Source organism: Leopardus geoffroyi, chromosome D2 (genome assembly GCF_018350155.1).
Source record: "Leopardus geoffroyi isolate Oge1 chromosome D2, O.geoffroyi_Oge1_pat1.0, whole genome shotgun sequence".
NCBI classification, from domain to species: Eukaryota; Metazoa; Chordata; class Mammalia; order Carnivora; family Felidae; genus Leopardus; species Leopardus geoffroyi.
This window is the reverse complement of record NC_059334.1, coordinates 52,947,944-52,967,935: the sequence shown is the minus strand read 5'-3', so window position 1 is coordinate 52,967,935 and position 19,992 is coordinate 52,947,944. Positions and strand designations below refer to the sequence as shown.

Below are 19,992 nucleotides of genomic sequence, written 5' to 3'. Positions count from 1 at the left end.
TGTATTTGGTCAAATAAACAAACTTTATACATTTTTTTTCTATATCAGACTCTCTGTTTCTTTATTCTTTTAATACATCCACCTCCTTTTCCCAAATAATTCATGAAAAACATACCAACTGTTTTACATCTTCCACTTTTAACCCTGGAGGCTATTGAGTTAAAACATCTGATTCAGACTTATCATCTTCTAGACCAGGGGTTGGCAGACTTTGTAAAGAGACAGAGAGTAAGTATTTTAGGTCTGTGGTTCAGATGGTCTCTGTTGCATATTCTTTGTTTTTTAATTTTTTTTTAATCCCTTTAAAATGTAAAAATGATTCTTAGCTCAGAGGTATAGAAAAACAGGCAGGTAGCCAGGGTGGGCAGAAGTTTGCAACCCTGTTACTGTAAGCATGAACGTCTGGAGATGAGCGTTCTACCCGAGGTCATATAACTAGTTAGTAGTAGGGGAAGCATAAGAACCCTAGATTTTTAGGCCAGTCGTTGTTCCCCACTATCCCTGTTATATAAATTTTACCATCTTTCTTCGGGTTGCCATTCTGATAATTATGTTGCATTTTTGAGCCACTGTGAAAACTTTATCTTTTTATTCCCACTAAGCTTCAAGTTTATATACTTCTTTGAATTTATTATTTTGCTGCTTGAATTTAAAGGGCAGTATGAATGGTTGTTTAAATAAAATGCTTAATCCAGTTGGCATGTTTAAATTGGAATGCAAGAAATGCTTTAAAATTTCACACTGTTATAATGGAAGCTTCTTTTTTGTTTTTATTTATTTGTTATTGAGATTTTGGCTTTAAGATTTTTTTTCATTTGTATGTTTTCTGATTTGATTTAAAAACCATTGTAACTGCTATGGCCTTTGATAGCATTGTTCTAGATTAATCTGTTATAGCTTTTTGTAATGTCCGTCTTTTACTATGTATTTGAAATGATTATATTAAGCATTCTTTTCTTTGTGCTTAAAATAAAATTATTTTATTTTTCAGGACGCATGGGAATAAATTTCCATCATCCAGGAACAGATAATATTATGGCACTTAACAGTAAGTCTTCATATGAAATGTTCTGTAAAATTAGCAGACAAGTTTACAGCATGTAATTTCCACTTTCCTAATTGTTCATTACATTTCAACCTTCCACTTAGTCCAGGATAGACTGTTATTCTATACCTGTGGTTCTCAAAGTGTGATGCCTAGACCAGCAGCATCAACATCATTTAGGAACTTAAGAAAAATGCAAAATCTCAGGCCCCACTACAGACTTGCTGCATCAGAAACTTTAAGGATGGGGCCAAGAAATCTGTGTATTCACAAATTCTATAGGTGATTCTGATTTAGGCTACAGGTTGAGAACTGCTACTCTATACCAGGGGTTGATGAACTACAGCCTTATGAGCCAACTGTGGCCCACTGCCTGGTTTTATAAATAGTTTTATTGAAACACAGCTACACTTATTCATTTATGGATTATCTATAGCTGCTTTTGTGCCATAATGACAGAGCCTAAAATGCCTGAACTATTTACTGTCTTGCTCTTTACAGAGAAGTTTGCTGGTCCCTGGTGCATACCATTGGGGTGGGGGAAGGAGGGAGGAGAGGAAGAAAGAAGGCAGGCAAAGGGAAAGAGGGAGTAGGGTAGAGAATGTGAAAGAATAGGTCAACTTATTTATACATAACTGAGAATTTTCTCATTTCGGTAGATAGCCAACAGGTGCTTCAAAACTGGAAATCAGGAGTCTCCCATTAGTGGAATTTGCATGGTATAGGTGGTCAGCTGCTTTTGCAGGTTAGAAATGGTTTGTCAGTGTAATTGTTGGGTTGAGTTCTGGAGCATCAAAATCTAACCAGAAAGTCATTGTATTAGTTAATCCTGGATGAAAGGTCTGGCTGATATTAGTTCTCCTTTCTAGTGTCTGTGGACCAAGTAGCTTTGCAAAACAGTCTCTAAATAGAAATTGTCAGTTGTCAGAAGGACCATAAAAGCCATTGAATCCCTCAAGACTTAGGTTTTTTCCCCCCTATTAAGTGAGTGACATCAGATTATTCCTTGTCATCCTCCCAGATATACAAGCTGACTGTGGATACACATAGGACACATACTGGGTAAATCTAGGGTTATATACAATATTACCCCTTTCCTTCCTAAGATTGGAGTTGCTTAGGGCAGATTTTAGGTTACCTCTAAAATATGCATTCCACATTTCTTTCAGTTCTGACACGTAGCCTCCTTCCAGGGGCCACTGCTAAGAACCACTGGCATTGCTTGATGATCAGGTCCCAATCCACTGCACGCATATTTTGTTTTAAATAGCTAGTATCCACTCTTCTGGAGGGTCTTGGGAATTGTAAAAATTCTAGAACTACCTCCCTTTCTTTTCTACTTTTTAAAAGAAAGGTCAATTTACCTTTAGATTATGGTACCTCTGTTTTTTTCCCTAGAAGTAGGTTCATTGGGGTGAGGATTAATAAACATGCTTAACTTGCTGAGCCTCAGCAATTTTGTGAAACTTTGTGAAAACACTTCAGTTAGGTGATGGGATCTAGAGTTGAATGTAAATGGAAAGAACAGCATGGTAGTGTGTCTGCCTGAAGGAATGAGTGTGTATTTTAGAAAAGACCTAATTTGCTATGGTGTGAGTCGTCTTCTGCAAGAGGAAGAGGATGTAATTTATGATTGTTCTGTGTACAAAATGAAGCTAAAAGACACTTTTCTTTTGAAAGATTTTAATTCTCTTTGATTTGATTTTCTTTAATTCACTGCTTTCAAATAAATTTTATGTTCTTTCCAGTATGTGCATGATGCTTAAATCCACCTTTTAGCCTCTTAATTTCCTCATCTGTAGGAGAAGGGGACTGAATTAGGTTCTCTCTCTTTTTTTTTTAATGTTTTTAAATTTATTTTTGACAAAGAGAGAGACCGAGCGTCAGCAGGGGAGGGGCAGAGAGAGAGACGGGAGACACAGAATCTGTGGCAGGGTCCAGGCTCTGAGCTGTCAGCACAGAGCCCGAGGCAGGGCTCGAACTCATGAACGCGCAAGATCATGACCTGAGCCAGAGTCGGCTGCTTAACCAATTGAGCCCTGAATTAGGTTCTCTTTAATGATTGTTTTCAGAATGAAGATTCAGTGAGTCTGTAATATTTTTTTGTATTTATTTTATTTATTTTTTAATTTTTTTAATGTTTATTTTTTGAGAGAAAGTGTGAGCAGGGGAGGAGGGGCAGAGAGAGAGGGAGACACAGAATCCGAAGCAGGCCCCAGGCTCTGGGCTGTCAGCGCAGAGCCAGACTCGGGGCTCGAACTCATGAACCGTGAGATCGTGACCTGAGCTGAAGTTGGATGCTTAACCAACGGAGCCACCCGGGTGCCCCTAAATTTTTTTTTTTTTAATTTTTTTTTCAACGTTTATTTTTTTGGGGACAGAGAGAGACAGAGCATGAACGGGGGAGGGGCAGAGAGAGAGGGAGACACAGAATCGGAAACAGGCTCCAGGCTCTGAGCCATCAGCCCAGAGCCTGACGCGGGGCTCGAACTCACGGACCGCGAGATCGTGACCTGGCTGAAGTCGGACGCTTAACCGACTGTGCCACCCAGGCGCCCCCTAAATTTTTTTTTTAATGTTTATTTTTTTGAGATAGAGACAGAGTATGAGCAGGGGAGGGGCAGAGAGAGAGGGAGATACAGAACTCAAAGCAGGCTCCAGGCTCTGCACTGTCAGCACAGAGCTCGATACAGTGCTTGAACTCACAAATTGTGAGATTATGACCTGAGCCGAAGTCGGATGCTTAACTGACAGAGTGACTCAGGCGCCCCATGTAATATTTTCTTAAAGTACCAAAAGGATCATTTTGCCAATACCTATATCAAATGTTGATGAGTTATGCATATTTGCAGCATTATGGCAGATATCAGAGTGCATCTGTCTTCAAACGACTCTGGGTGCTGCCCTGTAGGATCCTCAAAGTAAACCATAAAAGCAACCAGAACTCGACATCTGCATTACTGTCAGTCCTCTTTCAAAGTGGACTCCAGCTATTCGGAACAAATAAAATATCATCCTTGGTAGGTAGATACTTGTGGGACCTACAGATTTTGACAGATTTGCTGTGATAAGGCTTTTCTTCCCTTTTGTGTGGTTGAGCCTAGCTCATCTAGTGACATACATATATGACACATACACAAGCACAGCTCCATATTGTCTTTCCTTTTATGCCTACCATTTGTCAGCCCAACAGATACTGTCCTGGGACTTGTCTGTCTCCCTTCCCCTCAGCTTTCATATAGGAATAATTGAAATCGCTGAAACTTTATTGGTGCTTTTTGAAAGGGACTGGGTTGAACTGTATTTTCAGACAAAAAGGGACTGGCTAAGAAAATTAATGAGAATTGGATCAATGCTTAAATTAAAAAAAAAAAAAAAGAGATGTCAGTCAGTTGTGGTTCCTTCTTTCCTACCCTTTTTTGCTTTACAAAATCTGTGCTTCCTGATTCTGTACATAATGCTGCCATTCATTGTAAGTCAAAAAACTTCCATCCTTATTTTATTTCCTTGACTTTACCAGACACAAATTTCTTCTAAAGACATCATGTTCTAGGCTCTCCTGACTTGATGGGCATGAACAGGAGTCATGGTGAGCATTCTCACTTCTCAGTACCACTTCCCAGCTTTGAATGGGCCAGTTTCCCGTGTTGTGGTGTTCTTAGTGCATGCCTTCCAGTTATCCTTTCCTCTGAGAATTGCCACTGCTCGTGTCATCTAGAAGATAGAAAATCGGGGTGGAGGATAGGAAAGCAACTTTAGAAAACAGTGAACCTGTAGACATGTAGGGTCTGGAAGAATTAGCAAGATTTGTGTAAGCCAAAGAATCTACTGATTTTCCCTATTCAAGACCATGAATCTGGTAAGAATTAGCCGGCTAACCTTTGGGGAGGAAACTAAGGGACACATCTAAATTTTGGCTTTTCCCAAAAAATATTAGGTCCTCAAGTATTATAGATTATGGGAGGGAAGGGAAGATTGGGGGAAGAAATTCTGATCTGTCAGTAAGACCTGCCATTTGTCTGGTATTTCCAAAATAAAATTAGTTCTGAAACAACATGTCCCTTCCACTTAAACTGGTAATATATTTTTTTCTGTGTAGTAATTCTTTCATTCTCTTCACCCTAACACCAAAAACACTAGAAGTTTGCATAATGTATTTTTATTTTTCCTGCTGGAGAAGGAAGGAGGCTAGTGCAAGTGCTTCCAGCTATATATGTAGTAGTTCTATCAGCCAGATTTTTTTTTTAAACAGTAACAGTAGCTTTTGTTTTGTTTTGTTAAATTCTTAGGTATAGAGTTGAGCTTAGCAGTTGTGGGCTTGTATAGGGTTAATGTCTGACTTGATGATTTTTCTCTATTATGATGATCCTCCGAAAAGGATATTGGTGCTTTCATGATTAGTTAGGTGAGTCAAAAAGTTATGGTCAACTTAATGTTCAAAACCAGAATGCCTGGTTTTGTAATTTACTCTAAAAAATAATCATCGCCAAGAGTATCCACTTTCTTTTTTGACTGGTCAGCTCTTCTTTTTCAAAGTAGAGAATGGGCTTGGAAAACCAGTTTAGTATCAGGAGAGTTGCTTGATGAGTATGAACTTAGAAACAGGAAGAAGTGTTGCTAAAGGGTAGGATCATTCAGCTTCAAGAAGGCATCCTCTAAGCAGCTGGAAGGCGTGTAAAACCTGAGGATGGAGCAGTAAAAGAGCATAGCCAGGAAAAGTATCGTCTAGAACCAGGCAGATCTGGTTCCATTTCTTACAAGCCATTCTTCCAGCCACATTCTTAACTCCTAGGCCTCTGGTTTCTTCACCTGGAAAATGGAGGTAATGGTCACTGAAGTGGCCATTGATAACTCTTGTAAAGCTTAGCATCATGCCTGACTAGGTGATAATGCTTTGGTGAGCTGCTATTGTGATTGCTCACATCAGCTTTATTGTTGCCTTTTAAAGTTTTTTTTTTTTCTTGCATGTTCCAAAACATGAGTTTATATTATATTGGTTATATTTAGATACATGTTTTCCTGATTGGATTTAAGGCAGCAGACCTACAAGTCAAAGGACACAAAGTAAGAGCTTAGGTCTTGGAGGAGTCATGTGATAAGGATGGCAACTAGCCGAGCAGGTTTCTGAATCTAAGTCTCTCCTCGTTTAAAAACCTATTAAAGGACAGTTAGCATACTCTGACTACCTCATTGTTTTGTGAGATTTAGATGAGATTTGGTACATGTACAAATAAGGTGTTATTACTGCTGCACTTGGATAGTAGGAAGCAAAGTCTTATTCAGAGAAGATATGCCAGAGAATGATTTTGTTTTTAGACAATAGTTTTGTGATGTAACAGTGTTTCAATTTTATTTAAATTAAAAAAGCTTCCATGGCATTTGTATCTTTCAGCTTGTTAACTAGAGTCAAGCCGTGAAGATTTAAAATTTTTATATCTTAAAAAACCACAAAGACATTCACCTGCTTGAGAAACTCCGAGGTCACCAATTGTTCAACAACTTATATATAGCTGACACACCAGGAAACTTGCAGCTTTAGTTTATGCCGTCTTCCACTTTTTCCCTCTTATTAATGCCTTGAATCTGTTTTGGAAGATTTTGCTTATATTTCTGTTTGAACTCTGGGCTGCTAGAGCATTTGTTGAATTGAAAGAGGAAACGTGAAAGGGTTTCTCTATAAACTTTCAAGTTGGGCAGAGACTCCTGTGTGGTTGCAGGCTTCCTCTTCCTCCTCCCTTCTTTCTGTGCTGGGAGCCAGCTCCTTGGGGAAGGGCTCAGCTGAGAGGAAGTGGCAGAGGGCGAGCTGAACACATGACGCTTTTATGCCAAAATGGGAAGAGAGCCAGGTTTTCTAGAATTCCAAATGGAATTTTCCCAAGTTTGAAGAGCACATTGTATTCCTGTGTACCGTGAATGGATATAAGTAAATAATTTTTTAGCAGAGCAATAAAATGGTGCAGGAATTATTTTGAGATTCTCAGATTGAAAACATGGTCTCTGAGTATTTTGAACTTTCATTTTTTTTTTTTTTTTTTTTTTTTTAGTTTTTTTAATGCTTATATTTTAGAGAGAGACAGAGACAGAGAGAGCAGGGGAGGGCCAGAGAGAGAGAGAGGGAGACACAGAACGTGAAGCAGGCTCCAGGCTCTGAGCTGTCAGCATAGAGCCCGACATGGAGCTCGAACTCCTGAACCATGAGATCATGACCTAAGCCGAAGTCAGACGCTTAACCGACTGAGCCACCCAGGTGTCCCTGTATTTTGAACTTTTAGAAGACAAGATCTAATGCTGTTGGCTTCCATCTGAACAGATTCAGAAGTAAAATCATTGTACAATTGTGGCATGAATATATTATAAAAAATGGCTAATTTAAAAATGAAAAATAGTAATTATAGGGATATGCAATATTCTATAACTTTTAAGTTTATAACTTTTAAGTTATAACTTCAACTCAAGTTTCAAACTATTTTGAGTGGATGCTGTTTATGAATGTGGTAGGGGACCTAAAGGCATTGCTGTTTTGTTTTGTTTTGACCTTCTCATTTTACAGAGGGGGCAGCTGAGGTTCCAGAGACTATGTGAATTGCGTAGGGTGACGTGAGGGAGTCAGGAGCAGAACCTTTTGCCTCCAGGTTGAGGGTAATAACTTTTGCTTTAAATACTTAACTATTAAGAGTGATTGTGTTATTTTTATACTAGTTTAGCACAAATACATTCTTGTCTTTGGGAAAATTGTTTTTCTAGTATTACTTGTCACCCTAATTTTGCTCTGAATACTAAATAAAGCCTCTTTTCCTGACAAATAGAGTGATAAACCTGGTCTGCATGTCCTGACATTGAACATTGTAAGTAAGTGAAGCCTGAAATATTCTTGACTTATTAATTGGATTTTGAAAGAAGTTCCTTGTGTGTGTGAATATGTCTAAAGTGCTAGGAATTGGGTGCTTCCAACCCAGTAATAAAGATGTAGGAAACTGAAAAGTTACCTACTTTCCCCTGCAGACCTCCCTGTTTGCTTTCTCCACTTGTGTAAGGCAGTGGAACCTGGAGTTCCCATTTATAGGACTCATCACACTTATAATTGACTATTTAATGCTGGTCTTTCTCTTTAATATGTATGCTTCGAGAGAGCAGAGATTAGCTTTTATTCACAGCTGTTCACCAGCTTCAAGTACAATGCCTAACCTATTCAGTAGTTACTCAATATTGGAGACCAGCAGAGAGGGAAAGATAGCTCCAAGAAATTGTGAAAAGCATAGTGTAACAGCCTTAGAGAATATCCAGTCCACCATAGTTCCTTTATAAAAATTTGTTTTAGGGGCGCCTGGGTGGTGCAGTCGGTTAAGCGTCCGACTTCAGCCAGGTCACGATCTCGCGGTCCGTGAGTTCGAGCCCCGCGTCGGGCTCTGGGCTGATGGCTCAGAGCCTGGAGCCTGTTTCCGATTCTGTGTCTCCCTCTCTCTCTGCCCCTCCCCTGTTCATGCTCTGTCTCTCTCTGTCCCAAAAATAAATAAACGTTGGAAAAAAAAAAAATTAAAAAAAAAATTTGTTTTAATACTTCCTTTTGGAAGATGGTAATAACATATTTGGATCTAGCAATTAACAGTTTATTAAGTGCTTTCGTAGACCTCTGTGCCTTTGTAATGCATTTATGGGTTGGCAGGGCATGGTCAAAACCCACTTTCCTGAACACCAGTTTTATCCCCTGATTCTTCTCTTATCCAAACAAAACATGGGTATGTGATGGGGTAGCATATGAAATTGACATGCAGTTTTTTTTTTTTTTAACATTTATTTATTTTTGAGACAGAGAGAGAGAGAGCATGAACAGGGGAGGGTCAGAGAAAGAGGGAGACACAGAATCTGAAACAGACTCCAGGCTCTGAGCTGTCAGCACAGAGCCCGACGCGGGGCTCGAACCCACGGACCGCGAGATCATGATCTGAGCCGAAGTCGGACACTTAACCAACTGAGCCACCCAGGCGCCCCTGACATGCAGTTTTTAAGATAAACCTGGAGACTTTAAGGGGTATCCTAAGATTTCAACAAGTTTTAAGAATGCTTCATTATTTGTTTCCCTCTGCTTTGGGGGAAGTTTGGTAGAAAAGCTGAGAATCGTGTCATTCATTTCATCTTTAGCGCAGCCTTATTTAAAACATGGCAAGATCTTCCTTTTCTGAAGAAGGTAAAGGAACTTGCTGATGTCATACGGCCAACTAGTAGCCATCTATGGCTTGGACAGAGAGATTATTCCTTAATCTAATGTGACTTCTACTCTTGGATTTTTCCCAAAAAGATCACTCAGGTTTCATTTAGCTTCTTTAGTAAGAGTTAGCTAAATAATACTTTATTGATTGTGGAGAATGAATGTACTTGCAGAGGTGATCAGTTTTACTTTCAAAACATAGCCGGGGCGCCTGGGTGGCGCAGTTGGTTAAGCATCCGACTTCAGCCAGGTCACGATCTCGCAGTCCGTGGGTTCCAGCCCCGCGTCGGGCTCTGGGCTGATGGCTCAGAACCTGGAGCCTGTTTCCGATTCTGTGTCTCCCTCTCTCTCTGCCCCTCCCCCGTTCATGCTCTGTCTCTCTCTGTCCCAAAAATAAATAAATGTTGAAGAAAAAAAAAAAAAACATAGCCTCCCTTGTTAATGGAAGGAGTTTTAACTACTCTTTCACTCAGACCTTTAGTATGTGTAGGTGAGTCTCTTAAATTTGAACAACGACTTGGTATGCAGATGATCCCTAGGTAAAATTAAGGAGGTGAAACTTTGCCTTCTTTTCTTTGTTATCCTATGCACAGTATAGTGGGGATAATGCAGTGTTGGGAGGGCCAAACAGATCTGAATTTAAATCCTGGATCCATCACTTACTTGCTCTGTAACCTCGGACAAGTTACCTAATTTTTAAAATTAAAAATAATTTTTAAAAAATATTTATTCATTTTTGGGAGACAGGGAGACGGAGTGCAAGCAGGGGAGGGGCAGAGAGAGAGAGGGAGACATGAATCTGCAGCAGCTCCAGGCTTGGAGCTATCAGAACAGAGCCTGACACAGGACTCGAACCCACGAAGTGCAGGATCATGACCTGGGCCAAAGTTGGACGCCTAACCGACCGAGCCACCCACGTGCCCCTGTTTTTTTTAATTTTAAATGGAGTTTTTAATCCCTTCTTTACAAACAGTAGGGTCAAGTGTGCAATGCTCCTGTTACCAAACCTGGCAATAAATACACACTTAACAAATGCTAGCCTCTGCTTCTTCCCTCTTCTACCTCTAGTTTCTCCTTTCTTCCCCTTCGGGTTAGCAGTAATTCTTAATTCCAGTTATACAATCAAAATGGGAACAAAAATAGAAAATACCTGTGACCCAACATCAGAGACTGTAATTTAATTGATTTGGGATCAAGCTTGGCTGTGAGGTGTGGACAAGAGGTGGATGGAAAAGGCCACAATTAGAATTTACCTCTTGGGAGATCCAGTGCTATGCACTCCCTCCTATTCTTTCTTCCCTGTCAAAGCTTGGTCTGCCTTTATTGTTCTCTAAGATTTTCCCAAGTTCAGGTCAGAAGAAGAAGCTGTTTTGGGGAGGTCAGGGCAGGGGTGAGGGGAATGAGCAGCTCTCCATGTTGCGGGAGCTCTTCCCAAATTCTCAAGTCAGTTCCTTTCCATAACTTTCTTCCATGAAGGAACCCTCCTTCCCGCACGAGAAGAGCCTTATTGATAGGGAAGACACAAGGAACAGTGACCAAGGGGCTGGGCCTTTGGTTCTGCTTATGCTCCTGAGCACACTGGCACCCATTTTGTTTACTCTCTCTTCTCTCTGTATAGTTTCCTACTTTATTTGGAGTTCAAAAATGTAGAATTAGCAAGTGTTGGCTGTCCTGAACAGTGTAGAAATTGAGTATTTATATAATGTTTGAAGAGACCTCATGAGATTTTGACATAGTGGTTCAGAAAAGATGGTTTGTTGAGAATATATGCCAAATATTTGGGTGCATACCTCTATAATAGGCCTGACCTGATCTGGACACATTGATCTGTGTAAAATATACTATACTCTGGCATGTGATTAGAATTCTCAGGACTTTTCTTGATATCTTCCCCTTTTTTGGGGGGGAGGGGCAGTTATTCTATCATTTAGTATCGTTCTACTGAAATAAAAGTAAGGTGATAGTTACTCGCTGTGGAATGCTATTAGGCCACAGATGTGAAGGGCATAGACATCACCTGATGTGGGGAGATGTGCATGCACACTCTCTCCAAGTAGGGATAACAGAATAATGTAGAGATTCTTTAGGTTTGTTTCCAGAGAAATCTTGTCAGATACAACAGATTTAGATTGATTTTCTTCTGCTTTCATGAGGAGTTTAGGAAATGAATTTAGAAGTTCTGAAGTGATACTTTGATAACATACCATACACTGAGATTCCATAAGTAACCTATATGGTAAATGTACTTTGGAGACTAACCTAATACTGGGTGTGAATGGACACTGCAAGATGGTATAGAGAAGCCTTGAACTTACCTTTTGGGCAAGATGGAAAAAATAATAGTGGATGGAAATGGACAGAGGAGTTCAGGGGTTCTTACGGGGCGGAGAATAGATGTCAAGACATGGATATCTAGATTCTTACGCAGACTAGATAAGTACTTATATTATATTGATACTATGGGAAAAGTGGACTGAATTGGTGTGACTAAGATGAGGATTTGAAACGTGGTTGGGGTCAGAGGGTGAAGGGCCTTGTTTTCATGAGAAGCTTGGACAGACAAGTGTCTTCCTGGAAAATTACGTTTATTCAAGGGAGAATGTTCCAAATGATATGGATTATGAAAAACCATTTATTATGAAGAGTAATTAAATGTATTTTTGTTAGAGAAAAGGGAAAACCAAAAGATAGAGCAATGACCCTCAAATAAAACTGGGATTAGGCTGGGCTCTATTGTTAAGGAAAATAGACACACATATTAGAAGGAACTTTCTACCTTGTAAGAAGGGTCCTACCATAGAGTATAGATCTTTAGTTTTCTAATCTTGTTCTGTGGAACCCCAGCATCCAAGGAGGTACTTTAAAGGCCACTGTGGGGGAAGGATACATGACAGGTTGGGCTCTGGATCCCGGTGCTGCTCCGGGGAACAAAATATTTCATATCTGTTGGAGTTTGTTTTGGGGAGGAGAGAGAGTTCTGCTGGGAAAAAAAACAAGACTGGAAGAGGCTGAAGTGAGTCTCCTTAGTCTCATTTTAAGGTATTCTAGCTGAACTAGGTCGAACACCTTTGTTTTGGTTACAGAAGTAATTCCTGTTTTGTTTGGGAGATTGATTAAAAGTCTAGGGTTCCTATAAGATTTTTTAGGCAGTGAAGTAGAACATTGCAAAAACTCAAGTGTTGAGGATGCAGGATACAGTTACATATGTTATTAATGACCATTAGATTTTCTGACCAATCCATAAAAATGCCTATTAAAAATACTGATTTTAATTCATAAAGTAACAGCTTTAAATGTAATGACTACCAGAAAACAATAGTGCTGTGGTAGTAATAATGAAATAAAACAAAAAAATTGGGGTGGGGAGTTCCCTTTTTTATTAAACTTGGATTATGCTACTAACAGCAAATACTTTTAAAGGATGATGGGGGTGCCTGGGTGGCTCAGTTGGCTAAGCATCTGACTGTGGTCCAGGTCATGATCTCGCGGTTCGTGAGTTTGAGCCCAGCATCGAGCTCCGTGCTGACAGCTCAGAGCCTGGAGCGTGCTGCAGATTCTGTGTCTTCCTGTCTCTCTGCCCCTCACCTGCTCATGTCCTGTGTGTCTCTTTCTCTCTCAAAAATAAATATTTTTAAAAAAATTTTAAAAATAAATAAAGGATGATGAAGTTGTAGTAATTCTAAAGGGAATTGCCGAGTGCTTTCAAGGACTGAAATACTGGCTCTTCAGTCTTGATAGCTAAGATTACTTTACTAGGGCTGCATAGGCTGGATGGCTTGAACAGCAGAAATTTATTTCCTCACAGTATGGAGGCTGGAAGTCCAAGATCAAGATGTCAGCAGGGTTGGTTTCTTCTGAGGCCTGTCTCCTTGGCTGGCAGAGGGCTGGCTGCCTTCTTGCTGTGACCTTACATGGCCTTTTCTGTGTTTCTGGGCATGCCTGGTATCTCTTCTTCTTATAAGAACACCAGTCTTACTGGATTAGGGCCCTATCCTTATGACCTCATTTAACCTTAATTACCTCTTTAAAGATCCTGTCTTCAAATAAGTCACACTAGGGATTAGCACTTCAACCTATGTATTTTGAGGGTACACATTTCAGTCCATAACAACCGATGAATTGATAGATTGTGGTATTTCCATACTATGGAATGTTACTCAGCAATAAAGAGAAACAAAATATGAACACATGTAACAGCATGGATAAAGCTCAAAAACATTATTCCAAGTATAGGAAGTCAAACACATTGATTGTATTAATATGAAGTTGTAGAAAGGGCAAACAAAACAGTACACAAAGCAGATTAATGTTTGCCAAGGACCATGGTTTGGGGGATTGGGTCAACAGCAAAGGGGCACAAGGAAGTTTTTTAGGAAGATGAACTGTTCTGTAGGATAGAACTCAGTGGTGACACGACTATATATAATTATCAAAACTGGCCAAACTGTTGTTATCAAACTGTCCAAATTTACAGGGAATTAGTTTTACTGAATGTAAATAATACCTTAACTTAAACAAAGAATAAATGGTTTAGAACCAATGTGGACTGGATTCAGTCCCAACTTTGCATAGCTGAACAGCCTGGAGCCCGTCATCCTTTCTGAGCCTCCGGTTTACCCATCTGAAAACGTATATTATGATAGCTGCTCATGTTACTTTTTAGGATTGCAAATTGAATAGAAAGATTCATCTGAGAAAAATGGGTAAGAATCAAAATGAGAAGACTAGGAGGAAGAGATTTTAAAACATCCAAATACTTTATGTGAATATAATAGTTGAAAATGTATCCCATCCTTTCAAGCATCGTTTTTACATGTAAGTTCATATTGTTTATGGAAAAATTGATCTCTTTTCAATTATAATTTGCCATATCTGAGAATCATTGGGCTAAAACTGTCTTCCCTGTTGTTATAAAGACAAAGATAGAGAAGGAGCATTTATGGAAGAAACTCCATCACTCCTGCTCTTTGGGAATTAATCTAATTACAGAAGGGGGAGCATTTTTGTACTACATTTGAGATCTTAACCCATCTTAGGTGGAGTTTTTTGCATGACTAATACTTAGATGGAAGCTGAAAGGGACCATTAGATGTTTGAATAGAATTTAATTTTACATACTGAAATGGTATTCAAAACATAAGTTCATAAGGTGTTTTTAAGAAACTGATTTTATAACAAGGAAAGTAATTAACAATTTGTTCCTCAGTTGACTTTTAACAGTCTTGGCAAATATTTCCAAGCCAGTTTTTTAAATGTTGTACTAAGGTCTTTATCTTGTTCATTTGTTTTACATCAGTATAGCATCCTAGGGATTGCTTAAGTTCCTGAAATGGTGCATGCTACTTTGATACACAATAGAACAGAGATCCTTCTCTCTCTGGCCCTCTTCCCTTTGTCTCTCTATCTCATTTTTGAGCCTCTGTGGTGGAATCTGTATATGATGTTACTTTGCTTAGAGAAACTTTAAATTTGGGTGAATCTATGTAGCTGAAGAATTAGTTTAGGTTTTAAATCAGATCATAACATGCCTTTGAGGAATCACTTGTATGACTGCAGCCGTTTAAGACCCAAGTGTAGGTCAAGTCATAAGAGTAACAGGTAATTCATTTTACTTTATTGCCTCATATGCTTAATAAACCATAACATTAACATGAGAGTACCATTCGCAATGTACTAGTCATTGATCATGCAAACTTATTTTTAGAGTAACTCTGTTATATCTCATTGTAAAGTACACGTACCTTTTTATATTTATTCTGATATATTAAAATCTTTAATTTTTCAATTTTGAATTATTCAAATTTATGACTTTTTTTTTTTTTCCGTTTATTTATTTTTGGGACAGAGAGAGACAGAGCATGAACGGGGGAGGGGCAGAGAGAGAGGGAGACACAAAATCGGAAACAGGCTCCAGGCTCTGAGCCATCAGCCCAGAGCCTGACGTGGGGCTCGAACTCCCGGACCGCGAGATCGTGACCTGGCTGAAGTCGGACGCCCAACCGACTGCGCCACCCAGGCGCCCCTCAAATTTATGACTTTTTAAAAAGATATTTTTATTTTTAAGTAATCTCTACACGAAACATAGAGCCTGAACTCACAACCCTGAGATCAAGAGTTGCATGCTCTACTACAACTCTTATAGTCAGGCGCCCCCAGATTTATGACTTAAAGACTATAAAAATGTTAGCATTATGGACTTTCTGCATTAATCTTATAACCTTTTATCCCAGTGAATCAATTTAAAAATAAAATTTTTGTAATGTTTTCATTTTTATTAATAGAACTATAATATACATCCAAACAATGCACAAATCATAAATATATAACTTGATATACTATTACAAATTGAACGCACCCATATAACCAGTACCTGGATCAAGACCAAAACATTACCATCACCCCAGAACCCCCATCAGTCTGCCTTCTAGTTAATACCCTTAGCCAAGGGTAACAACTACCACAATTTCTAAAAATCAAATGTAATTTTTTGTGAGTTCTAAAAGTAATATATGTGAAACGGTGAAAAGAACTTTATCTGTAATGATGATGATGATGATTAAATAAGAATTAAAGTTCTTAGAGGCACTGCTTAGGATACATATCATGTCTTATATCTGGTATAAATCCATACTAGCATATAATGTACTATACAAATGGAATTAGTCATATTTACTCCCCCCCCCCTTTTTTTTCTATGTGGGATCATTTTGTGCAGACTCATGATAAGTTTATGTATTCAGTATTCTTGTTTAAAAATCATATTTGTTCTCAAGAGAAGGCATTACTTTTGTGTTCCCAGATTTCTCTCCTTGGTGTTCATTTCATTACATCTCCCTTAGGGAAGAGTTTGACTCTAATTAGTCTATTTGCAAGTGGCCCTCGTATGAGCAAATCTTTAATCACCCAACAGAGGTGGCATACATTCTAAAGGCCATCAAGGCATTTGTTACTCCTTCCCTTGATTACACACACAGCTAACAACATATATTTGTTGAATACCAACTTGGTATAGAGCATTCTACCAGATGCATTAGAGGATAGTAAAAGATATACAAGATAATGACCTTGGTCTCTAGGCATTTAACAGTATAGTGAGGTGGTTGCAAGTGTGGACTCTGGAGCCAGAGTGCTTAGATTCACCACTCACCACTTCCTAGCTGTAAGATTTTAGGCAAGATACTTAATTTTGTGTCCCATTTTCTTCATCTATAAGAAGAGGCTAATAAGAATTCTTATTTCATAAAGTTATGGGGTATATTAAATAACATTGATACGTGCAAAGCTTCTGAACTGTTCTGAAACATAGCAAGTACTAATTAAGTGTTAGCTGCTATAATAATAATCACCATAGGGATGATAGATAAAATTCTGAAATTAGGACCAGGGTTGTACATAATTAAATTACACAATGAATGATGAAAACAAATTGAAGCTTCTCACAAAACTGCTTTAAATTGGTTGCCTATCCCTTATGCTGTCTTGCCCCTGTATCAGTCACCAAGCTGACATGAACCAATTTACTGTCTTTTTGATAAGAAATGAAAAAAAAATCCATAAAAATCATGAAGTGTTTAAAGAAGCTTTGATTAAAACTCCCAAGTATGCTTTTGCAAGCCTTACCCATCTCCTCAGCTCAGAATGCTCCTCCTCACCCCTGAGACTGACTGGATCTATTCACTTCATGTTCTCTATTACCTGAAAATTTGGCAGTTGAAGACTTGAGTGAACAGCATTCTCCTTATCCTTTAGGGGTGTTAAGGTCTGATGAGTCATTTGTACCTTGGTATTGTAATCAGATTCTTTTTCATTTGAGCATCTGGCCAAAAATCAGATATAATGAAAGAATGGGAATTTGTTGTTTGGGAGAGAAATGAGTAATTTTGAAATACAGAATGTTTTATTTCCTCTCTAAATAGAGGTTTGTGGTGGGGGTTTTGGGCAGTATGACATCATTGGGGATGGGGGAAGGGACAAAGAAATAGGTGTACAACATCAAAGCATACTTAATCTCTTAAGCATACAAAGTCCTCTTAATCTAATAGTGCTGTCTATTAGTATTAACTCATCCCTATTATTATAAATGAAGTAGGCTTTTGGGGGGCCAAACTAGGAAACTACCACTTACTGCATGGTAGTTATGTAAGGAGATGAATTTTACATGGGGAGATATTTATGCAAATATATTTATGCGGGGAGATGAATTCCAGGTTCCCAACAATGAAAAGGATAAAAATTCCTTAATTTTTACTTTTTTTTGGAATGCGTTCCTTTTGTAAGTGATGTAAACAGTACTGCTGTGTAAATTCAGAAAAGGTTGTGTTTTTTTTAATTGAAGGTTATAGTGATGGGAGAAGTTAGGGAGAAAGTAGGGCTTGAACTGGAAAATTCTTTTTAATATTTATGTAATGGGAAAGTGAAGAGGCCAAATGTGTGTAGGCGAGGGTATGATATCTGAAGAAAAGTGGGAACTAGCGGGCCAACTGGTATTTCAACTTTCTAGCTGAAAAGTCTGAATTCTTTTTCTAGGAGAGAAATCGTTTTCTTCAGTGCTACCTTATACTGCAAATGTAACCGCAAATTATCACTGTTTCTTGTTTTGATTTGTTTTAAGCTAATATTATAACATGTTATTGACACTTTAAAAATGGATTAAATAGAGTTCTCATTTGTTTTATAGAACCTGAGTTTTCAAATTAGAAAAACTTTCTACTTTGAAAGTTATTTTAGATGACAGGATATCCTTGCAATATACATATACATATACATATACATATACATATACATATACATATACATATACATACATATATATATGAATGATACCATAGTCTAGCTCTAGTAAATGTTGTAATAATGCATTCTGTGGGCCTTGAGTTTTGAAAGGGAAGAAAATCTTCAAAGCACTTTATTTTTCAATATGCCCTGGGATGTACCCAGTACTGAATCCCTTTCTACTTTTTCAGTTCACTTCTTAGGTGAAAAAGATGTGGTTTTCCCCCCGTTTGTGATACTGTGTGGAAAGTAAATGGGGAGACCAAAGAGACTTCACTGAAATTTTCACACAGACACATCACATTCTGTAGAACCAGAGTTAATTGTGCATTAAATTTCTATATAGTTTTTAGGGGACTCTATTTATGGGGTTTATATGTAGGTGTGTCTGTGTGTGTGTGTGTGTATGCGCATGTGTGAAGAAATTCAGAGTGACCACCATACACTACAGTTTTTGATTTAGAATGAATGTTTTCCTTTAAAGTGATGTCTGATGATAATACAGCACAAATGAAGATTGATTAATCAGAAAAAAATTTAAAAGAACTCTGTCTATATCTGATACAGATAGTGGACCACAGCATAAATCCCTATAAGACTATGTAACTTAAGCACCCATTGTATCTTTGTCAGTGGCTGCCATATCCAGGTGAATTTCTCTTTAAGATTATGTTTTAACTTGTGCTTCATAAAGGTTTTTCTTTTTTTTTTTTTAATATATTATCTCTGCAGTCGAGTTGAACAGTATCTCCAGATTAATTCTGAAAATACTTAGAAAAGGTTTATGTGAATATTTTTTTATTTCTAAATTCACCATTTTGATAAAGATACCCATGGTTTTCTTCTGTGTTTACATGCAGCCAGGAGCTATGGGCGGAGACGAGGTAAATTTTTTAATGAGATCTTTTGCTTGCCAAATTGTGAGTAAATATGAGTGTGTGTGTGTTTATACCTGTGTGTGTGCAAAACAATAATTATTGTGTGGTATGATGTTCTAGCTTATTTTAGCAAAATAATTCTCATCACTTTCATTATAGTTGTTTTTTGTTGTTAGTTGGTAGTTTGTTCTTTTAATCCTAATATAGACATAGCAAAGACTATTTCTACCTGGAAATTTTTGTTATGTGATTTATTATGATCTTGAGAGAATAAAGGCCAAGCATAATTGTGTGTGTGTGTGTGTGTGTGTGTGTGTGTGTGTTTTATCCACTGTGTTCTTTTCATACTATTTAGAAAGCATAAGTTAGGTTTTAGAGGGCAATTCTTGATCTTAGTAGATTTACTGGTGAATTCTTTAGTGTTAATCCAGAAGCAGATTTACCTTGAAGGTAAAGAAGCTTAAGTTGTAGGGACCCTCACTTTCAAGGGGACTCCCTCTTTACCTTATTTTTGTGTTCTTTTTCTTGAAGCAGATCCCCAACTTGTATAGGCTCTAAGCCCCATAAACTTGCATTGTCTCCTGATCCCACCCAAACAAAATAATACTGCTTTTATTTGTATAATGCCATTACCTTTCTACAGCATTTTTCTATCTGTAATTCATTCAAATAATTTTATTACGTTGGTAGGGTAAGCCTAATGTAGTGTTTTGAAGGAGTATGAGATTTAGGGTCAAAGACCTAGTTTGTAATCACTGCTTTATTGCTTCTGTCTGGTATCTTCATCTGTAGATTATGAGGTAATAAAGCCAATCTTGTCCAACTTTAAGGGTGTTAGTGAAGTTATAGTGTAAAAAATGGGAGAGGAAAACCTATTTGTGTACACTAAAAGCATTCCACCAGTATAAGCTGCTTTGGGACTCACTTGCAGAAGCTGGGAGAGATGAAGTGATTTACTTGCTATGTGGTCTCAAGTTAAAGTCAGAGCCAGATCTGGAACCTTTGTCTTTTGGTAGCTTATTGAGTGCTGTTTACCTTTCATCAGGCTATCTCTGATGTTGTAATTGAGTTTTAAAGAGAAGTTAATAATA

General features: G+C 38.2%; 1 protein-coding gene across 13 annotated transcripts in view; it reads left to right on the top strand.

Moving 5' to 3' along the window:
- Window positions 1–19,992, top strand: part of CPEB3 (cytoplasmic polyadenylation element binding protein 3) — a 196,159-nt gene that overhangs the window by 79,516 nt on the left and 96,651 nt on the right. For 10 of the 13 annotated variants that reach the window (XM_045438199.1, XM_045438209.1, XM_045438208.1 and 7 more), the window contains 2 exons: window positions 992–1,048; window positions 18,884–18,907. In XM_045438199.1, coding sequence (XP_045294155.1) covers window positions 992–1,048; window positions 18,884–18,907 — 81 coding nt within the window. The remainder of the gene's footprint in view (window positions 1–991; window positions 1,049–18,883; window positions 18,908–19,992) is intronic. The other 3 variants (XM_045438211.1, XM_045438202.1, XM_045438200.1) reach the window with 1 other exon arrangement.